General features: G+C 38.0%; 1 protein-coding gene across 1 annotated transcript; it reads right to left on the bottom strand.

The window, feature by feature from the left end:
- Positions 1 to 297: 297 nt before the first annotated feature.
- On the bottom strand, positions 298 to 16,222 carry LOC135731364 (uncharacterized). Its single transcript, XM_073813679.1, has 14 exons — positions 16,110 to 16,222; positions 13,387 to 14,015; positions 13,204 to 13,299; positions 10,397 to 10,630; positions 10,155 to 10,302; positions 10,020 to 10,046; positions 8,280 to 8,815; positions 5,409 to 5,482; positions 3,916 to 4,627; positions 3,661 to 3,756; positions 2,399 to 2,632; positions 1,528 to 1,675; positions 1,256 to 1,282; positions 298 to 1,090 (listed from the first exon to the last, which is right to left on the bottom strand). Exons 1-14 carry the CDS (start codon positions 16,114 to 16,116, stop codon positions 537 to 539), a joined length of 3,522 nt encoding a protein of 1,173 aa, XP_073669780.1. The 5' UTR covers positions 16,117 to 16,222; the 3' UTR covers positions 298 to 536.
- Positions 16,223 to 18,335: the final 2,113 nt, after the last annotated feature.

Below are 18,335 nucleotides of genomic sequence, written 5' to 3'. Positions count from 1 at the left end.
ACTCCTCGACCGACTCTCCGAACAGGGTTTTCCATGACAAAGTCAACTCCTCATGCGGATAGTAAAGGGTCCATCGAATATACACTTGCCAGAAGTCGAAGGTCATCTGAGTATTTCCGGACATACTACTCGCCTCGCCTACTGCTTTTCACCTACTATAGTTTGAAAGTAGGCAGTTTCAGACTCTGCAAGTCTTTCTTGATCTTATGTGATGTTAGCTCACTATCACAACCCATTCTTTATTAAACAACAATGTAATTTTAAATCTAGTAAACTACTCAATCACTGACAAAAATGATAGCTAAGGCTTTTTTATTTTTGTCAACAGTAATAAAGATATAACAAAATTATGAATGATTATGAAAATTACACAATTTCAATTTAAACAAACAGACAAAAATATGACTATAAATAAAAACACTGAATGCAATCTGAAACTAATCATGAGTGGTACAGCACAATCCCAATTTTACCTTAAATTTTTAAACACAAAAGAAAAGAAAATGTTTAATGATGTTGATTTTGTCAAAGGTAATTCAACACTCTTTCACGTGTGATTTCTCCTCTACAGGACAAATAGTCATGGTGTCAGAGGCCTTATCACAACAGTACAGGTAAAAAAATGGATAGAGTTTCTCTTTGAATGAGTCCATAAAAGTGTAGATGTGACTTTTGGCTTGTACGTCATAAAACGACACCTGTCCTTCTTCATAATCTACGTACACGCCGACTCTTTTCAACTTGGGTTCAATAGGAAGCAGGAGGGGCGGTGAGGAGGAAACTCGATACCCTTGACTTTTCTTCATTGCTAAAGCCCAGTAACCGTGAGGTGTGCTCACTGAAATTCTCCCCTTTCTGTTCACGGATGCCCGGGCCACACCCAGGTACCAGTCGTCCTTCTCGCCCACCTGGACCTCCCAGTATCGGCGTCCAGAGGAAAAACCATCGCGCCCGAGAACGATGACCACTGTATCGAAGCGCTCGGGGGTGTCAGGCAAATCCTGCCATGCCCCCAGGTGACGCAATTGATGCCCGTCCTCGGACAGCTGGAGCCAGGGGTTGGCCGTGTCCGGGTCAAAGGTGATGTCAACTTTACAGGGAGGCAAAAGAGAGACCATCTTTACAGTTCATGTTGATCAAACATGCCACTTGATCTGGATAAAAGTGTCTGCTAAATGAATGAATGGAAAGCGACTACTCATAAATGACAAATGATTTCAAACAATGAATCGTACCATAAGCAAGGCAAAATTACCTGAATATTTTTGAATCCTCCTTAGCTCTGTTTACAACAAAAACATGATGATTATAATTAAAATTTCGAGAAAACACAAAAACAACTTTACAGTTTCAGACAGGGTCCAACAACACAGCAAAGGCTAAATCTATTTAAAAAACTGACTAGACAAGTTATTACAGTTCTGCTGATTTTCACAGATTATGTTGATGGTTTAACTTGTAAGTAAGAGACTTGCTCAATGTCCCATAGGCATGTGATGCTGTTTTGTGTATTGAATACAGGCTTACCTAGTTCAACAAGTTTGTCTGTTTCTTCAGTGAGCGTCTGGTCCAGTTTAAGCACAGCTCTTCTGATGGTTCCCACACACTGTTCTGCAGGCACACAGATCTCAGACCAGTCTTTAGTGTGTGGATGAGACATTAATGATGTAAAGTTCTGCAAGAATAAGACATTAAAGAAGCATTAAGGATTAACATGTGATCCTTCTTCTCTTTCATCTATAAATAAATTCTGCTCCTCTTGGGCGTTGGTGTAATGTTTTGTTTAATGTGTTAAAGGTTAAACTTCATCATTGCCGCCACTGAGCAGTTTCACAACACAACCACCTGATGGCAAACAAAATCCCAAAAGTTGTGGCTCTTCAGCTTGCTTTGTTCACAGATGATCTATTCGGCCTAAAGTAGCCTGAGTTGTTTTTGCAAAAACATTCAAACCTTTATCATAAATTCAGAGATCATTGGCTTAATGACTGTCTAATGTAGTAAAGTAGTAAAACCATTAATGTATACCAGAAGTCTTCAACCTTTTTCAGGCCAATGATCACATAATATAGAGAGGAGGAGCAAAGTACTTCATTACATTTTTACATTTTACTGAGTAGATTTGAACTGGGAAACCTTCATTTTAATAAAGTTTCATATTATTATATATGGAAAATGTTTGTTAGATTTTTTATCTGTCAATATACCATTAATGCAGCTTTTTTGTTTGATGCCTAATTTGATTTTTCCAAAGAAATTTTGAATTCAAACAATATTTGGAGGACCCCCAGTAATACCACCACAGACTCCCCGTTAAAGACACATGATGTATACTGTTTAAACAACTAATTTAACTGGAGTAAAAATACAGATCAGTGTTGTATGAGGTGATGTGCACCTGTAAGAAATGGATGTGATCTTCAGTGTGAGCGAGATACTCTAACTCTGTGTTTCTCATCTTTAGCACATCGATTTCCCTCTCAAGTTCCTTTATTTGATCATTGGCCCAGTTCTCTGTCTTCCTCTGTTTCTCCTCAACATCCAGCACCAGCTCAGCCTGGAGTTTCTGGACCGCTCGGATCAGATCTGTAAACACCTGCATACTGTCCTCAATCTCTCTCTGAGCACTGGCCTGCAAAAAAGATGAAAATACTCTATGCACTGTATGTGTGAAGCAGTTGAATTGAAGAGAAACTAACAGTGATGCTACACTCATTAAAGGTCCCAATAAGATTCTTAGTCAAACTTACAGATTTAAAAAATATAAGCAAGACACCTTTATTATTAAGAGTGTACAGGTGTTTAAAATTAAGGTGCTACAAAAGGTCCCTTACAGTGATCCCTTATACCCCATTTCCACCAGAAAGAACTAGGTGCTGGTTCAGAGCTAGTCCTGTTCTTAGTTTTAAGTTGGTTCGACTGGCGAGCCTTCTAAGAACCGGTTTGCCTTTCCATGTGCTAGAGAGCCACCACAGAGCCAAGTCTAACGTAAATGTATACGTCTTGTCTTTCCCACCAATGTTAGTGCGGCAGAGCCAAACACACTATCAACAATGTTGGATGATGCATTATTATTAATGGTCCTGCTTTATGTACCTACATTGGCATGCAAACGGGGCAAATCAATGTGTATGTGCAGCCCGACATGATTTTATAAACACTATTAATGATCATGACTTTGCTTACGTTCATTAGCATCCAAACGTGGTGAATCCAACATGTATGTGCATCTTGACTTAATATATATAATCAGGGGTTGGAATTGAAAATAATGGTTTGGGCATAACATGTTTTATCATTTGCACCGAACAACGTTAGCCTTAGCATGTAGCTTCCCTCCTAGTTTCACATCACAGTAACCCTGTCCCCAGCGCCTGACGCAATCGGTTCTTAATTCTAGACCAGCAATGCTTTGGTGCTACTTAACAGCCACTTTTCCTGGTTCAGAGCTGGTGCATTGGGTGTTGAAAAAGAAAGAACTGATTTGAAATTAAGCTCTGAACCAGCACAAAAATTGCATTGGTGAGAAAAGATACATTAGAAGAACCCATTTTGGTTCCTCAAAGAACCATTCAGTCAAAGGTTCCTAAAAGAGTCAAGAAACAAAAAAGTGCTTCAGTGCAAATGTGAAATCATATGTTTCTGATATATTGAACTTACTTTGTTTAGCTCTATTGAGTGTTTGAAATCCTTAACTTTCTTCAGACGCTCGTGGATCATATGTTGAACTTCAGCTTCAGTCTTACGCAGCAGAGCCTGACAATCACCACATTCACAGTGAATTTTCAATCTTTTCTAATAGCTCTACAAGCACCGCTTTATAAATCCTTTTTACTTTGCCAGCTGCCCATTAATTTTCACCATATACAAGGACATATGTCACTTTTGGAAATATTTAAATGCAAATTTCTTTACCTTTTTCTCAGTCCACTCTCGTTCGACCGGCACAGTGTAATGGGCCCTGTGGTCCATCTCTGTGCACAGCACACACACAATGGTCTGATCTTTCTTACAGAAGAGCTCCAATAATCTCTCGTGTTTCTTGCACATGCGCTCCTCCAGGTTTCGCACCGGCTCTATCAGTTTGTGTTTGGTAAAGCGAGCAGTGTGGCTCTTCAAATGCTCCTCGCAATAAGACGTCAAACAAACCAAACACGACTTCACGGCCCGTTGCCTGTGTTCAGTGCAAACGTCGCAAGGCACGCCCTGTGCCGGCGGCACGTCGGGTGGAATCAGCTCGGGCAAGTCTGCGGGGAGCTCTTCGGGGGCTCGTCCGGGATCGGGCTGCATTGTTCTCTGGAGGTTCTGGACTGGGTAGGCTTTCATCTCTTTGAACTTCTCTGTGATCTCTCTCAGCACTGTGTTTATGCTGATGTCGGGCTGCTTGAGAAAGGTCTTTTTGCACATCGGACACATGAAGAGAGCACTGGACTTCCAGTAGCTGCCGATGCAAGCCATGCAGAAGTTGTGTCCACAGGGAATGGAGACAGGGTTGGTAAACATCTCTAAACAGATGGAACAGTGCACCTGCTCTTCTGCTAACATACTGGTGGGTGATGCCATTCCTGTATGAACAGAGGGACAATTGTGGATCCACCAAATACAGTAGCTCTTAACGTTTGCCAGTCTGGTAAGATAAAACACACAAAGTCTGTTGTTCCCTGACAGAATAAAATGTGAAATGTCTTGCACAGTTTTGCTTCCCAAGTAACTGCATCCTACTTTTAAGGATTTTTACTGAAAAACATTAATTGTTGTTTTGTAAGTTGACTGCATTCTCGCAATACCATGACGTTGTCACTATTAGTTTCAATTGGTCTAATAGTAAGAAATTAATTAATTCCATCCCAAATAGATACATTATTGAATGTCTAAACACATTATCAAATAGAAAAATCTCTCAAACCAGATCTGCTAGTCAGCTTTGCTGTGTGCTAAATATACCAAGAGTCTGGCCTGCAGTGGCTTTTAATACAGAGACATTTCAGGAATATGTAAAGCCTGGCTATTCATAGAAGCCAAGATTATCATCTCACCAAAAATACCACTGTAGGCTTACCAGACTCCTGCTTTATAAACGACACATGCATGGTGATTTTTGCCCTTAAAAGAAGGGTTATGGGTGATTTGCATTAGAATGATTATTCAGCGATAGAGAAGCTTGCTTGTTTTACCTTTACACACGCTGGCTGGACAAAAGGCCAAATTTTAAGGACATACGGGAACAGTAAATAAGTGGTTTACTGTTTTGCTTGGACAATCTATATCTGTTACCGCATAGATTAAGAACCACAATTGAATAATTCATACACTGGCAATGAAGCAGAGCATGCAGTTCTTTAATCCTCCATAAAGTTCAGATCATTTTCATGCTGTTATTATTACAGTGTTTTTCATTTAACACTCACCGGTGGTCTGTTGTAGCTGAATGACTCTGAACACACTGACCGTCTGCTCTGGACAGCAGTGACATGTAGCACAGCTGATGTCTCCGTCACCCTAAAAATAATCTGTCACCCTCCCTCCTAGCCTAGTTTCCCTTTAACACCAAAGACTGGGGTCCCTTACGACCTCAGATAAAATGTTAACCATTAACAGACCCTCACTCTTCTTGTGTCTGTTGTGGCAATTTTGGGCCCATGAAATAATCTGATGTTGGGCCCCCCAATTTTCCAACACACATACTATCCAAAGTCTGCAATTTAATAATACAGACATTATGCTATTTTGACCAATATTATCAGTCTTTAGTCAAAGACCTACCATGCTTGTAGCTATAAGATGATTTATTGTGCATATGTAAATGTAATTGAAAAATACATTAGCCTAATCAAACATTCAGAGAAAATGCAACATTCTTAAACAAAGATTAAACAAACATGGTTTACATACCTTCAGCTTCGCCCACAGGATAATTAAAAACCAAGCTGAAATATTTATTTGTGGTGTACTGTTTTCTACATAAACTCCCCCTACATGATGTAAAGAACATTCTGTGAAAATATAAACTTGATTAACTTGATCTTTAATATTGACAGTAATTTTATGTCAGCAATTGAACTCATAGTGAAATAAATGTTTGAAATCAAACTGTGAGGCTCTTAATCTCACACTTAGATTTGAGCCTTAGGTCTGGTTTTCACCATATACTGTAAAAAAAGATAGATAGTGGTTGACCACTCTTCATCAATAAAAATTATTCCATTTTCTGTCATCCATTACTCTTTGATATAACTTGTAGAATGTTTCTTCATATTTATTAAACTCTTGTATATCTGAGAAACTATCTTATATCGAATACCTGATGTCTTAGCCTAGAAATCTAGACGCACCCTAGCGGCCGCAAAATATATTTGCTGCCAGGGTTTAGTCTAGGCACTCACAATACACTTAACAGCTCCAAAAACCAAAATTTGGTCAGGCCAATCACATCGTGTGTAGCGTCTGTGGGGCGGGCTTAACATGATGACGACAGAGCTGCAACGGTTCCTACTTGAAAACAAAGAATGGCTGCTGCTGCTGGCGAACAGCTTTCTTTTGAAGCGGCTTTGGCCGCGACTCTGGAGGACTTAGACTTATGTTTTTCTTTGAGAGAAGAGCAAATAACCCTACTGAAGTCCTTTTTAAGCAAGAAAGATGTGTTTGGAGTTTTGCCGACTGGTTACGGTAACTACGTCACCTTCTTCGTTGCTCTGATCCGTCATAGCGCTATCCTATTGCGTGCAGAGGCATTTTGAGGGACAACCTTATATCCCGCCCCTTGCATTGAGCCGTTTGTGTGAAGAGTTGCCAGACCTTACATCTTGATGTAGGTCTGGCTAACCAGGCTACTGATGTCTATCAGTGGATTCAAATTATCTTTGAATTTCTCTTTTATTTTTTTATCATAATAACTTACTTCTATAATGAAATCTTTTCCATTAATACTTGAAAGCTTAAAAGTTCACCTTTCTCAATGATTGAGCAAAAAGAGGTTATTCCCTTATTTGTCAAAATTAAATGTATTTTCAACTGCAAAAATATACTTATAATTTTATATTTTATACTTATACTTTATACAAACTTATATATTTTGGCAATGAAAATATATATTTTTTGCTGTATTCTGCAAATTAGAAATGTATTTGTTGCCCCTGAAATATATTTTGAAATATATGTTAATAGCTGAAGATTAAAACTAAATATATTTTCAAATTCAAAAATATATTTAATTTAGCTTTACTTGCATTTTATATTTATAACATATATTTAAAACATAATTGTGGCCACAGACATTTATTTTTTGTCGTATGGGATGGGGGTTTAATTTTGCCGGAAATGCAGAAACAAGCCATAACTTTGTTTTATTTGTAAACCCTTTAATTTCTATTACATTACAACTATTACTATTACTAATTAAAATGATATCTATGGGCCCTTAGAATCGTCCTAACTTTCCCCCAATATCAAGTCCACTGTCTATCAGTCTGTTCACATTTTATGTCTGTGTGTTAAGTGGAAATGTTACAAATGAATGTTATCAATTACTTTTATTAAAATGTTCATACAAAACCTTGAAAAACATTAAGATACCCTCAAAAATCATCATATAAACAACACATTCAATATAAAATTCATCGGGTATATAAAGTAAAAAAAAAACTTCCAGCATCCACAATCACTGTTACTGAAACAAACTATTACATAGTGATTTGTTTAACTGCCATCATTATTGAAATAAAGTTTTGTTTTACCTGAACACATTTACAGTAGGAACCTGCAGTGTGATTTAAAAGATTTGATTTTGTTCAGGATTCATTTGCAAAATGTTCTTGTACATACAGCACAGTATTTTACTTTACCCTTCATGTTTATTAATCATTCTTTAGATATTTTAAAGAAAGCAATGGTATTAAAGAAATAACTGGTCCTACAAACTAATATATATTTTAAATATATAACAACATTTAAAAGCTGCACTGAATGTGAAAACAAGTAAGTAACTAAACAGAAGTTTCACAAGCCCAAAATACAATAAAAGTTCATGATGACAGTAATGAATCAAGATTGTATGATTGATTCAGTGAGTCAATTAGTCGTTTACAAAGAACCGGCTCAGTATTGGTGATGCTGCGTGCGTACGCACGTTCGTATGTTATGTGTGCAACCACACAGGGCAAGGTTATAGTTAGATTTGTGTCCTTCATGAACTCATGAGACTCAGTAGTGTCATGTAGATTCAGCAGCAGTGCTATTCATGCCAAGATGAGAGATCTGTGTGCCGGTCCTCCTCAGGTGTGTTTGAACGGAGTGATGATCAGTGGTCCGGGGTTTTTTCCATCCTGGTTGATGCAAGGACTAAAGATGGGGTACAAACTCTCAGTGAAAGTATCGCTGAACGTGTAAAGATGAGAGCGAGCCCTCACGTCGTAAAAGGACACCTGACCGGCTTCACAGTCCAGAAAGATGCCCACCTTCTGGGGCAGCGTAGAGACGTTCACGGGAACCCTGTTGCCGGCGAGGGCCTTCACTTCGCCGTTTTTCAGCCATAAGCACCAGAAGCCTCCCTCAGGATTGAGCCGGATGTCTCCTTTGCGTCTCGCTGAACCCCGTGCGACGCCCATTGTCCATGCTGTCTTATTGCCCACGTCCACCTCCCAGTAGTGTCTGCCCGACGACAGCCCCTCGCGTCCCAGGACGAACAGAGCCGGGCTGAAGCGTCGCGGCGTGTCCGAATGCGAGGAGCTCTTGCGCTGCTCTTCATAGCGCACCTGACGTCCGTCTTCAGAAAGACACAAATCACGCTGGGCTGTGGAAGGATCCATGATCACCTCACCTAGAAAAAAAGGAATTATTTTGGATCTCTTTGGTTTTTATTTATAACATGGCACAATATAATACATTATAAATATGATCATGATCGTGGTAATAAAGATGCTTGTCTGAACACAAAAACATTAAGTCATTTCGTAAGAGCATATATTATTCAGTTTTAAATGTACATGGGTAAAGTTCACAATAATATTACAATGTAGAAATAAAGTACACAAGTATGTTTGTGTACAGTGTGTGAAACTGTATATTATAATGGATTGGTGCCACCTAGTGTCCATTATGAAGAATAATATTAACTTTTTTAAAATAAATGTAAGGAAGACATGAAAGACGATCACTTCAGCAAACGATTCAAATACATTTTTATATCATCCTCATTGGCGTAGCATATGTGGGGGACACATTTTAAGGGCATGTTTTTTGTTTGCTTAGATTTGAGTGACGTAACATATACCCAATCACAAGCGAGAGTTATGAAGCGATGATCTTTCGTGCATACACCTCTGATTGAGCTTCTAAATTCGGGAACAGCGCAGACCTGTCACTAAATGATCATTTCACATGCTTTTAGGCATTGCCTATTTTAATATTTAAGCACAAGAAGACATGAAACAGGTTTACTCCTATGCTCCTTGCTTCAGAATGCTAACTGAGTTCATGTTTTCTTGTTCTTGCACTTGAACATACATATTTACACAAAACTATCTAAAACTGCCAGTCTAGACTTTGATTGAACTATTGTCACAATACTAAGGATCACTATATTTAATTTATACATTATAACGCAGAATTCATAATTATTACATAAGTCTCTGTAGTTAAAAACGTCACTGTCCTTTCAAAAAAAGTAAAAGGCTCAAAAATTATTTAATATCATAATATATTTTCGCCATCCTTGTACTTAAATGATTTTGGTACTAAATCATTGTGGTGTTTAACAGATTCTGCCAACTACGTGACATGCGTGAATAGCATGTGCATTAGCTCAATATTATTCAATAATTCTTTTTTGACTATATATGCATGCTATTTATATGCACTTCACTTACATATATAATTTTTTTCCCTTTAATTTACACTCCTGTCCCCCACCTTTAAAATGTTTGCTACGCACCCTGATCATCCTATTATTAAAAAAACAATAAAATGATGAGTTATCGTAGGGCAAGCTTGTATTTTTATTGCAATTGAAAAAACACACTTACTTGCATAGTTTTGCAGCTTTCTGATTTCTGCAGGGATAAACATAAATCATAAAGTTTTTACACATCATGCATTTTGAAATGGAAATGATAAACATGGTTTTAAATGGAATAAGCTTGATTTGATTGGCTCTTCACCTTTCCCATAAACTCGTTTGACTTCATGCTGGAATTTCTCCATCAGGGAGCAGACGGACTTCCTGATGGTGTGGACGTGCGGATCTGTGTTCACGGATACCGCTGACCAATCGGACGGCTCGGGCGGCGGAGGTAGAGACGGAAGAAACTGCAAGTAACACAAACTTGAGATCAAATCCTGACTCTGCACTTCACTTCATAAACATCTGTGTGTGTGTTGTGTTGTGTGTCTGTGTGTGTACCTGTAGGAACATGACTTTGTCTTGTGTCTGAGCCAGCGCGTCCAGCTCACTGGATCTTCTCCGGAGCGCCTCCAGCTCTTGCTCCATGCTGCTGGTGAGATCTCTGCAGTGTTGTTCGGCTTGTTTTTGTCTGGCTGTGATAGCGTCCAGAAGCTCGGCCTGAGATTGCTCCAGGATTCGCTGGAGCTCAGCGTAAACCGCCCAGCTCTCCTCTATCTCCTTCTGACTGTTCTCCTGAACACACGTGAACAAACTCATACAGTAACTAATCCACTCCAACACAAACCAGACTATGGTTTCCTCCTGACATTAATTCTTTACTGGTAAAGTTATTCTTGTGTATTTATGGTAATTTAACTGAAATGTCTGTGTGTGAAAGAGGATATTAACATCTCAAGAGGAATGTTGCTGTCGCACACAAACACACACAGAGACCGGACAGACCGGCCGAACGACACCGTCAACTACCCATGCCAATATAACACATCTAATACCTTTATTTTTGGGCTATACAATGAAATTGCAATGCATCTACGACCTGTGCATAATAAATATATTTAATAAATTATAGAATCAGTATAAAAGAAAGATAAAAGAGAAACAAACAATATATACTACAATTGAACATGCTTTAAACGTTTTAAGAGTTCAGTGACCTAATGGCCTAAGGATAAAAACAGTTTTTAAATGTGAACTTGCTTTGTGGCCTAAAGCACTGACAGAATATCACAGAAATGAACCTTTCTATTAATTTATTTAATTTTCTGCATTTTGTTTTTTATAACTTCAGCTCAGTTAAACTTTCGAATAAATTCCTGGAAATCAAAGATGAATATGCACAACTCTTTATTTACTTTATATTTGCACAAACAAAAGGCTTTTGTCTGGGTTCTTGCAATAATTGTGTAGTACTGTGTAGTGTGTTTGCTGGAAACTTCTCTCAGTTGAAATGGGTGTGACAACATATAAAATATGGCAAATATTTGCAGTGCTCCTATTGTCTGCATTAGATCACGTGGTTAACAGATATAATCAAGTGTAAGGTTGAGAGATGGCCTGTGTGTCTGTACAGGCTTATCACAGTTTTAGGTCGGATATTTCTGGGTTTTCTTTGACTTTGGCTATTCTGGTGTGTTTCATAAACCCATTGCTTTTAAAAGTGGTCACAAGAAGGGTAAATTAACCTTTATAGTTCTGCTAAAAAACTAAAATACAATTGAAACCATCACAGTAATTCTATTGGATGTAATGGTTTAAATGGGAATTGTATTGGTTGTAATGGAAACTATGATGGTTGGGTTTCCCCATCTCAGGGTAAATAAACCCAGAGTTTGAACCTCTTTATTGAAATATGCCACAGGGTTTCCACTCCAAGTAAAATGACAAATTCCCTGAGTGACTTTTACTGACTAAAAAGCTGAATTTTCATGACCTATGTCTGAGATGCTGTGAGTCTAATAAATGGTGTACAGTGAGTTTATAAAAAATTGCTTAAATGCATGAAATAAATAAACAACACCAATAAGTAGCTGTTTAGATTGTAGTCTCACTTGAAATTAATGGAGGCTTGGACCCAGAAACAGCATTTCTTACGTGATGACACAGCCACACAAGACACATGTTTGCTCAATATATATTTTGTAATTTTATGTATATTTGAGTTTTAAATGTGTGCATTACTTTTATTTTATTTGGTCTACAGGAAACAGGAACTGCCATTATAAAAGGAGGCAGCAAAGAGCACATGGTTAGCTTAGCTTTAGCTCATCCAAAGGATTATGAACTGTGGAGTTTCTTTTATTGGATATACCATTCTGAATTTTGAAATATCACTTGGATTATATACACGTTGGACACTTTGCACAAATGGACTTTTAACAAGGGTGACAATACGTGCCATTCTTCCCGGATGCGTCCTGGACAGGATTTTGGTGCGTCTTCCAGAAGTTGTATTTGTTGACAGCATACGCCATTCATTTAAAAACATAAGACATACAATCGTAGTTTCATTCTTACCTTAAAATGAAATTTTTCTGTAATAATAATAATCCTGTATGAAGTATGCGGTCGACAAATACGACTTCCAGAAGACGCACCCGAAATCCTGGCCAGGGCGCGTCCGGGAAGAATGGCATGTATGGTCACCCTACTTTTTACACACTTGGAACTTTTAGATTGTTTTAGGTTTGGTTTTAGTGTGGTGTTTTAAGTTCAATATGATTGTAAATACACTTATGTAATTGATTAATTTTGCCTGTGTCATCCTTTACGTTTTTAATCTCACACAGTCAAATCTGACCCCATTTCTAACTCAGCCGATAACGTCACAACTTAACAAGCTAATTACATTTAGATAAATGCAAAATAAAATTTGAAGCATCAAACAAAATCCCTGATATTCCATGACTTTGACAAAAATATATATATAAAATTCTCTGACTTTCAATGTCTGGAATACACCATTATTATTATTTATCGATATATTATTATTTTTATAATTATCATTTATAAAAAAAAAATTATCATTATTTATTCATAAAATTATGTTATTATTATTATTTAAAGAAATTATGCAAATTGTACTCTAAAACTAAGCTAACTCTTTGTAAAAAAATGTTTAATTTATTACAAATTGTTTTTATTTACAATTAAATTGTCCATTGTAAATCTTTAATCTGTTGGTCTCCTGTCACTTTCCCTTCACTGTTATTGTGACATCACATCATCAGTAATTCATAAAAATGAAGATGAAATGATAGAGACAGTCGAGTTATAAGCAGATCTATCCAGATGTTGACTGGACTTACTTTCAGGACTTTGGTGGAGTGCTTTATTTCCTCCAGCTTCTTCTCTCGCTCCTTGATGATAAGTTTCAGTTCTGAGCGTTTCTTCCCCAGCTGACTCTGAGAAGACAACAGTCACATGTCAGGAAACATCAGGAAACATCTACCGACTGAAGAGAAGATCTACTTCAGTGACGAAACACCTACCATTATTTTCTTCCACTCTCGATCAGCGGAAACGACGTTATGAGATTTGTGCGAGGTCTCCACACATTCCTTACAGACGCACACATGTTCGTTTCGGCAGTAGGCGTCCAGCAGGCGTTCGTGTTTCTTGCACATCTTGTCCTCCAGGTTGTGTATGGGGTCCACCAGCTTGTGTCCGGTCAAAGCCTTTCCCTTCTTATGGTGACGCAGGTGAGCTTCGCAGAAGGAACCCGGGCAGTTCAGACAGGACTTCAAGGCCTTCATCTTCCTCCCAATGCAAGCGTCACAGGGTACTTCTCCCGGTTTGGCAAAGTCTCCGCCGTCGTCTTCCCTCTGTGCAGCCGGCGCACTGTCAGCACCGGGCACTCCGGCGGGGGACGCTGTGCTCAGACCCTGAAACTGTTGGGCGATCTCGGCCAGCACGCAGTTGACGCTGAGCTCGGGTTTTCTGGAGAATGTCTTTTTGCACATGGGGCAAAGGATCTTTTTGCTGTGGTTCCAGAAGCCCTGCAGACAGGCCTTACAGAAGGTGTGACCGCAGGGAGTGGAGACGGGCTCCACGAACACATCCAGACAGATTGAACAGGAGAACTGCTCCTCTGACAGAAGACGCCCTGGAGATTGTGGGCCTGTAAGATGGACAGAGAATTGAGGAGAGGAATGGCAGGATAGCAAAAGAAAAGAAACATAAAAGCCGTGGTGTAAACAACGGACGAGTTGTGAGGCTTTATACATTTAGCAAGGTGCTCATTCTCACGTATAGATGTCAACAAAGTTCATATTTCATTTCAAACACTTACAAGTAAATAAAATTACTTGCTTATATAACTTATTTGATCAGGTCTTTTCATGTTTTCATCTACTATTTAGGTTTTAGAGACAACATTGACACAGGCAAACAAAAAGCGAAATGACAGCTCAAAAAAGAATAGCATAGCTTCTTTTAGTATTCACATTAATCACAATCACATACACAGGGGGTCCCCTTACGTGGAAGTCGCCATTTTGTGCCACCATTTTTCTACAGAAGCCCTTAACGGACAAACTTTTTTTACAAAGTTGTCTCCAACGATGACATGTTTTCCAGTGGCGGCTACCGTAGCTTTACCACGCGTTTCAAAGGCGAGGGGTGAGGACTGAGCTGTTGGTTGCAATTCGCAACCTCACCACTAGATGCTGCTAAAATTTACACACAGCACCTTAAATTCAAAGTTAGGCCTAGACCAGATGTACACCAGAGTTTTTATAAACATAGTTTTTCCACACATGAACACGCAAAACCCCGGTATGAAGCGATGTCAAGAGCATGCCAAACCAACAGATGGCAATCTCTCCCTAACTGTAAAGCCATGTTGGCCAATCAGAAGCCATTGCAGAGTTTCCCCTTAGCACGTCACAAACCAAAAACTTTTTCTAAAAGCCAAAACAGTTTATAATAAAATATTCAGCCTGGCAGGAGTTTTCATAAAAGTTCAGTTTCATGACCTGATACTGCGTCTGCGTGTGGATGAACTTCCAACCAAATAGAAAAAGGTACAGTTTTGAAATTAGCCGTATACAAGTGCAGGTCTTGTTCAGTATGTGTGATCTCTATTAACATAAAGATTACATCATGTTTAGTCTGCAGGTAAAGGTGATGGATTATCTGTATTTTACATGATTGAATACTGGAGGTTCTTCTAACCATGCTTTAAAAAAATTACAGAAACTCCATTGGATCGATAGTTCACCCAAAAATGTAACTTCTTTCATCATTTACTCACTCTCACGTTGTAACAAACCTATATAAATGTCTTTGTTCTGATGAACACAAAGGAAAATAGAAATGTTTTCAACCAAACAATTTGTGGACCCCATTCACTTCCATAGTAGGAAATAAGAATACTATGAAAGTGAATGGGTCCATGAACGGTTTGGTTACAAACATTCCTCAAAATATCTTCAGTCATGTTCATCAGAACAAAGACATTAATACAGGTTTATAACAACATGAGAGTGAGTAAATGAAAGAAGTTACATTTTTGGGTGAACTATCCCTTTAATGAGACTTTTATTGGTTGTAATGGAAACTATAATGGTCTCTGTGGGTCTCTACTGGTATGTGTTGGGTTCTATTGGTGGGACCATTAAATCCCACAGGAATATGTCCCAAAACACACTACAAAAATGAATTTTGTTTTGATTTAATGGTTATAATTAATGGTTCCTAATGGTATTGAATTGGAAACCAAACCAACAGAATTTCTGTGATTGTTTTATTTCAGCAGGGAAGTTTAAACACATCATAAAGGTTCACTGACACAATAATTCAATCAATAGTTTAGAGACAAACACGAGCTCAAGCTTTTTATCAGGCGTGTGAAGGTCATGCACGCTGACGTCATCACGTTATCCAAAGAATGCAGTAAAACAGGACGAACATTTAAATCCAAACAAACACCTGTTACTGACTGTCTGACTGTTTTAACTTTATCTTACAGCACCCACCTGCACAAATCTATACCAATAAACTTTAAATCCTCTTAAAAATCTTATTAAATCTTTCTTCATGAGTGAATGAAAATAATAATAATAGCAAACACTAGCTGAATCATATCGATCACGTCTTAACGATTAATGATTTACTGAACAAACTCTTAACTTGTTAGTATTTTAAGCATGTATTTCAAATGATAGACTTTGATAAAACACAGAATGTCGAATAATAAAATGCTTTTACTTACACTGCATAATGAAGTATCCTATCGTACTCTCTCGAAGCTGTCGCAGTTTGTGATGGGTGTGTGTGTGAATAAAAACTAAAGAAAACCTGTTTTACATCTCTTTCTCTTTCTCACTCTCTCGCTCTCTCTCTTTGTGGGCGTGTCCAGCACCTGAGGGCGGAGGTTCACAACCGTGATTGTCACACTGTTTTGTATGAATAATAATTAAGTAATAATTATAATAATTAAGTCTTACATCAACTAAGGTTATACCATAAAATCTGTTTCTTGAGATCGACTGAACACCTTTCCAGGTTGCTCCAACTACTGCGCATGCGCAAAGTTTCACAACTCTGCACAGAGCTCCTCCTTCAGGATTCGAGATTGATGATTGACTTTTTTACCGGAATACACTTATAAAAAACGGCTTTGGTGTGCCGTTTATGAACAATGAACTTAAAAATTACGCTTTATTTTTTAAATGCATTCTACAGCTTTTATTGAACATTGTAAAATTAAAACAGAAAACACGCAGGGTAAACTGAATTTGTTAACTGCTGAAATAAATAGCAAAATTCTATATATAAATTTACCGCACAGATTATGAGTTTCAACTCTCAAATCTAGCTATTTGACTCGCATTTGCTTGAATACTGAAGGTGATAAATAATTGTAAAGATGTTTTACCTCCATCACAACACACGAGGGCAGCATTCAGCTGTCTTTATTACTGCCGCAGTCCTGTTTTACTGCCTCACATTATCACATACAGAAAAAAAAAATATCACATACAGATCTCAGATCAGTGTTTATACTTGATAAATGCTCAGCTTTCCTGTGAAACATCCATTGATCCCCTATTTTGAGAGGTATTTCAATGTATTAATCGATACAGAAAGATACAGGTGTCATTACATTTATGCATTCAGCAGATTCTTTTATCTATAGTGACTTTAAGCTGTACATTTCATCAATATGTGTGTTTCCTATGAGTCAAGCCCCTGACCAATGCTGGGTGCTCCTGTATAGCTCAGTGACAGAGCATTGCTTTAGCAGCGTAAAAGGTCATTAAAAAATGATTAATTGAGCCTGATTAAAAATTTTATAATTTGTAATGCTCTGGATTAAAGTGTCTGCCAAATGTGTAAATGCAAATGCAATGCTCTACCAACTGAGCTACAGTAATATATTGTTTTAAAAGAAATATGATTTTATATTTATTTGTGATGGATAGGTGAGATAACATTGTGTGTCTGATGCTTTCAACAGATTAGCACATCAAACCTTCTTCTCCACCTATTACATCCTCAGACATTTTTATTACCATATCCATTTAAAGTCAATACTTTTCAATCCGCTCTTACTTTCATTCTCCACTTTGTCTCTGTTTTTCCTGTTATGTCGGTGTTCTCTACCTCAATCATTGTGTTCCCTCTTAGAGTTATTAATAGAAACTCTCTCTCTCTTTCTCTCTCTCTCTCTCTCTCTCTCTCTCTCTCTCTCTCTCTCTCTCTCTCCCTCTGTGTAGCTCTGTGCCGCACACACATTTTCCCTTTTCACATCCTGTGCTGATGTTCTGTAGGTGTACACTTACAAACCATTATGTCACCTCATTTCATTCCTCTTTAAATATATATATATATATATGTCTCTTTGTCTGTTTCTTTCTCATTTCCGCTCACACCCACTGTCAGCTAAGAAAAGAATGAAGGTAGAGTTGAGATTTTGTGCGCTTGCAGTCATACAAAAAACCTATAGGTTGATATCATGTCTTGAGTTGTGTGATGAAGATGTCTGTCTGAAATAAGTGTCATTTACACTGGGGACGCTGGGGACATGTCCCCACCACTTTTTGAAATGGCTAATTTTGTCCCTACAACTGTTTGAAGGCATTTGGTTAAAATGTTCTAAAAAATCAAGCGAACCAAGAAATGTCAAAGGTTTATTTGCACAAAATAAAACATGCAATCCAGTTTATAAAAATTATATTGTCCAAAAAAAGAACAAACAAAATAAACTATTACTGATTCTAAAATGACCCAAAAACATGCATGTGGCGATCAGTAACTTGAACAAATTCTTGACACAGTTTCTTCTTGTCCAAGTTATACATTCTCTCTCATTTTTGATGCGCCATTATTCAAAAGTGTCCCCGTCCTGCTGTAATGTTTTTTCATCTGATTTTTTGTCCCCACCACTTTTCAACACAAACTGATGCCCCATATGCAAAAACACACTTTACAGAAG

The sequence above is a fragment of the Paramisgurnus dabryanus genome, chromosome 2, assembly GCF_030506205.2.
Source record: "Paramisgurnus dabryanus chromosome 2, PD_genome_1.1, whole genome shotgun sequence".
Lineage (NCBI taxonomy): Eukaryota > Metazoa > Chordata > Actinopteri > Cypriniformes > Cobitidae > Paramisgurnus > Paramisgurnus dabryanus.
This window is presented reverse-complemented; position numbering and strand designations above follow the sequence as displayed.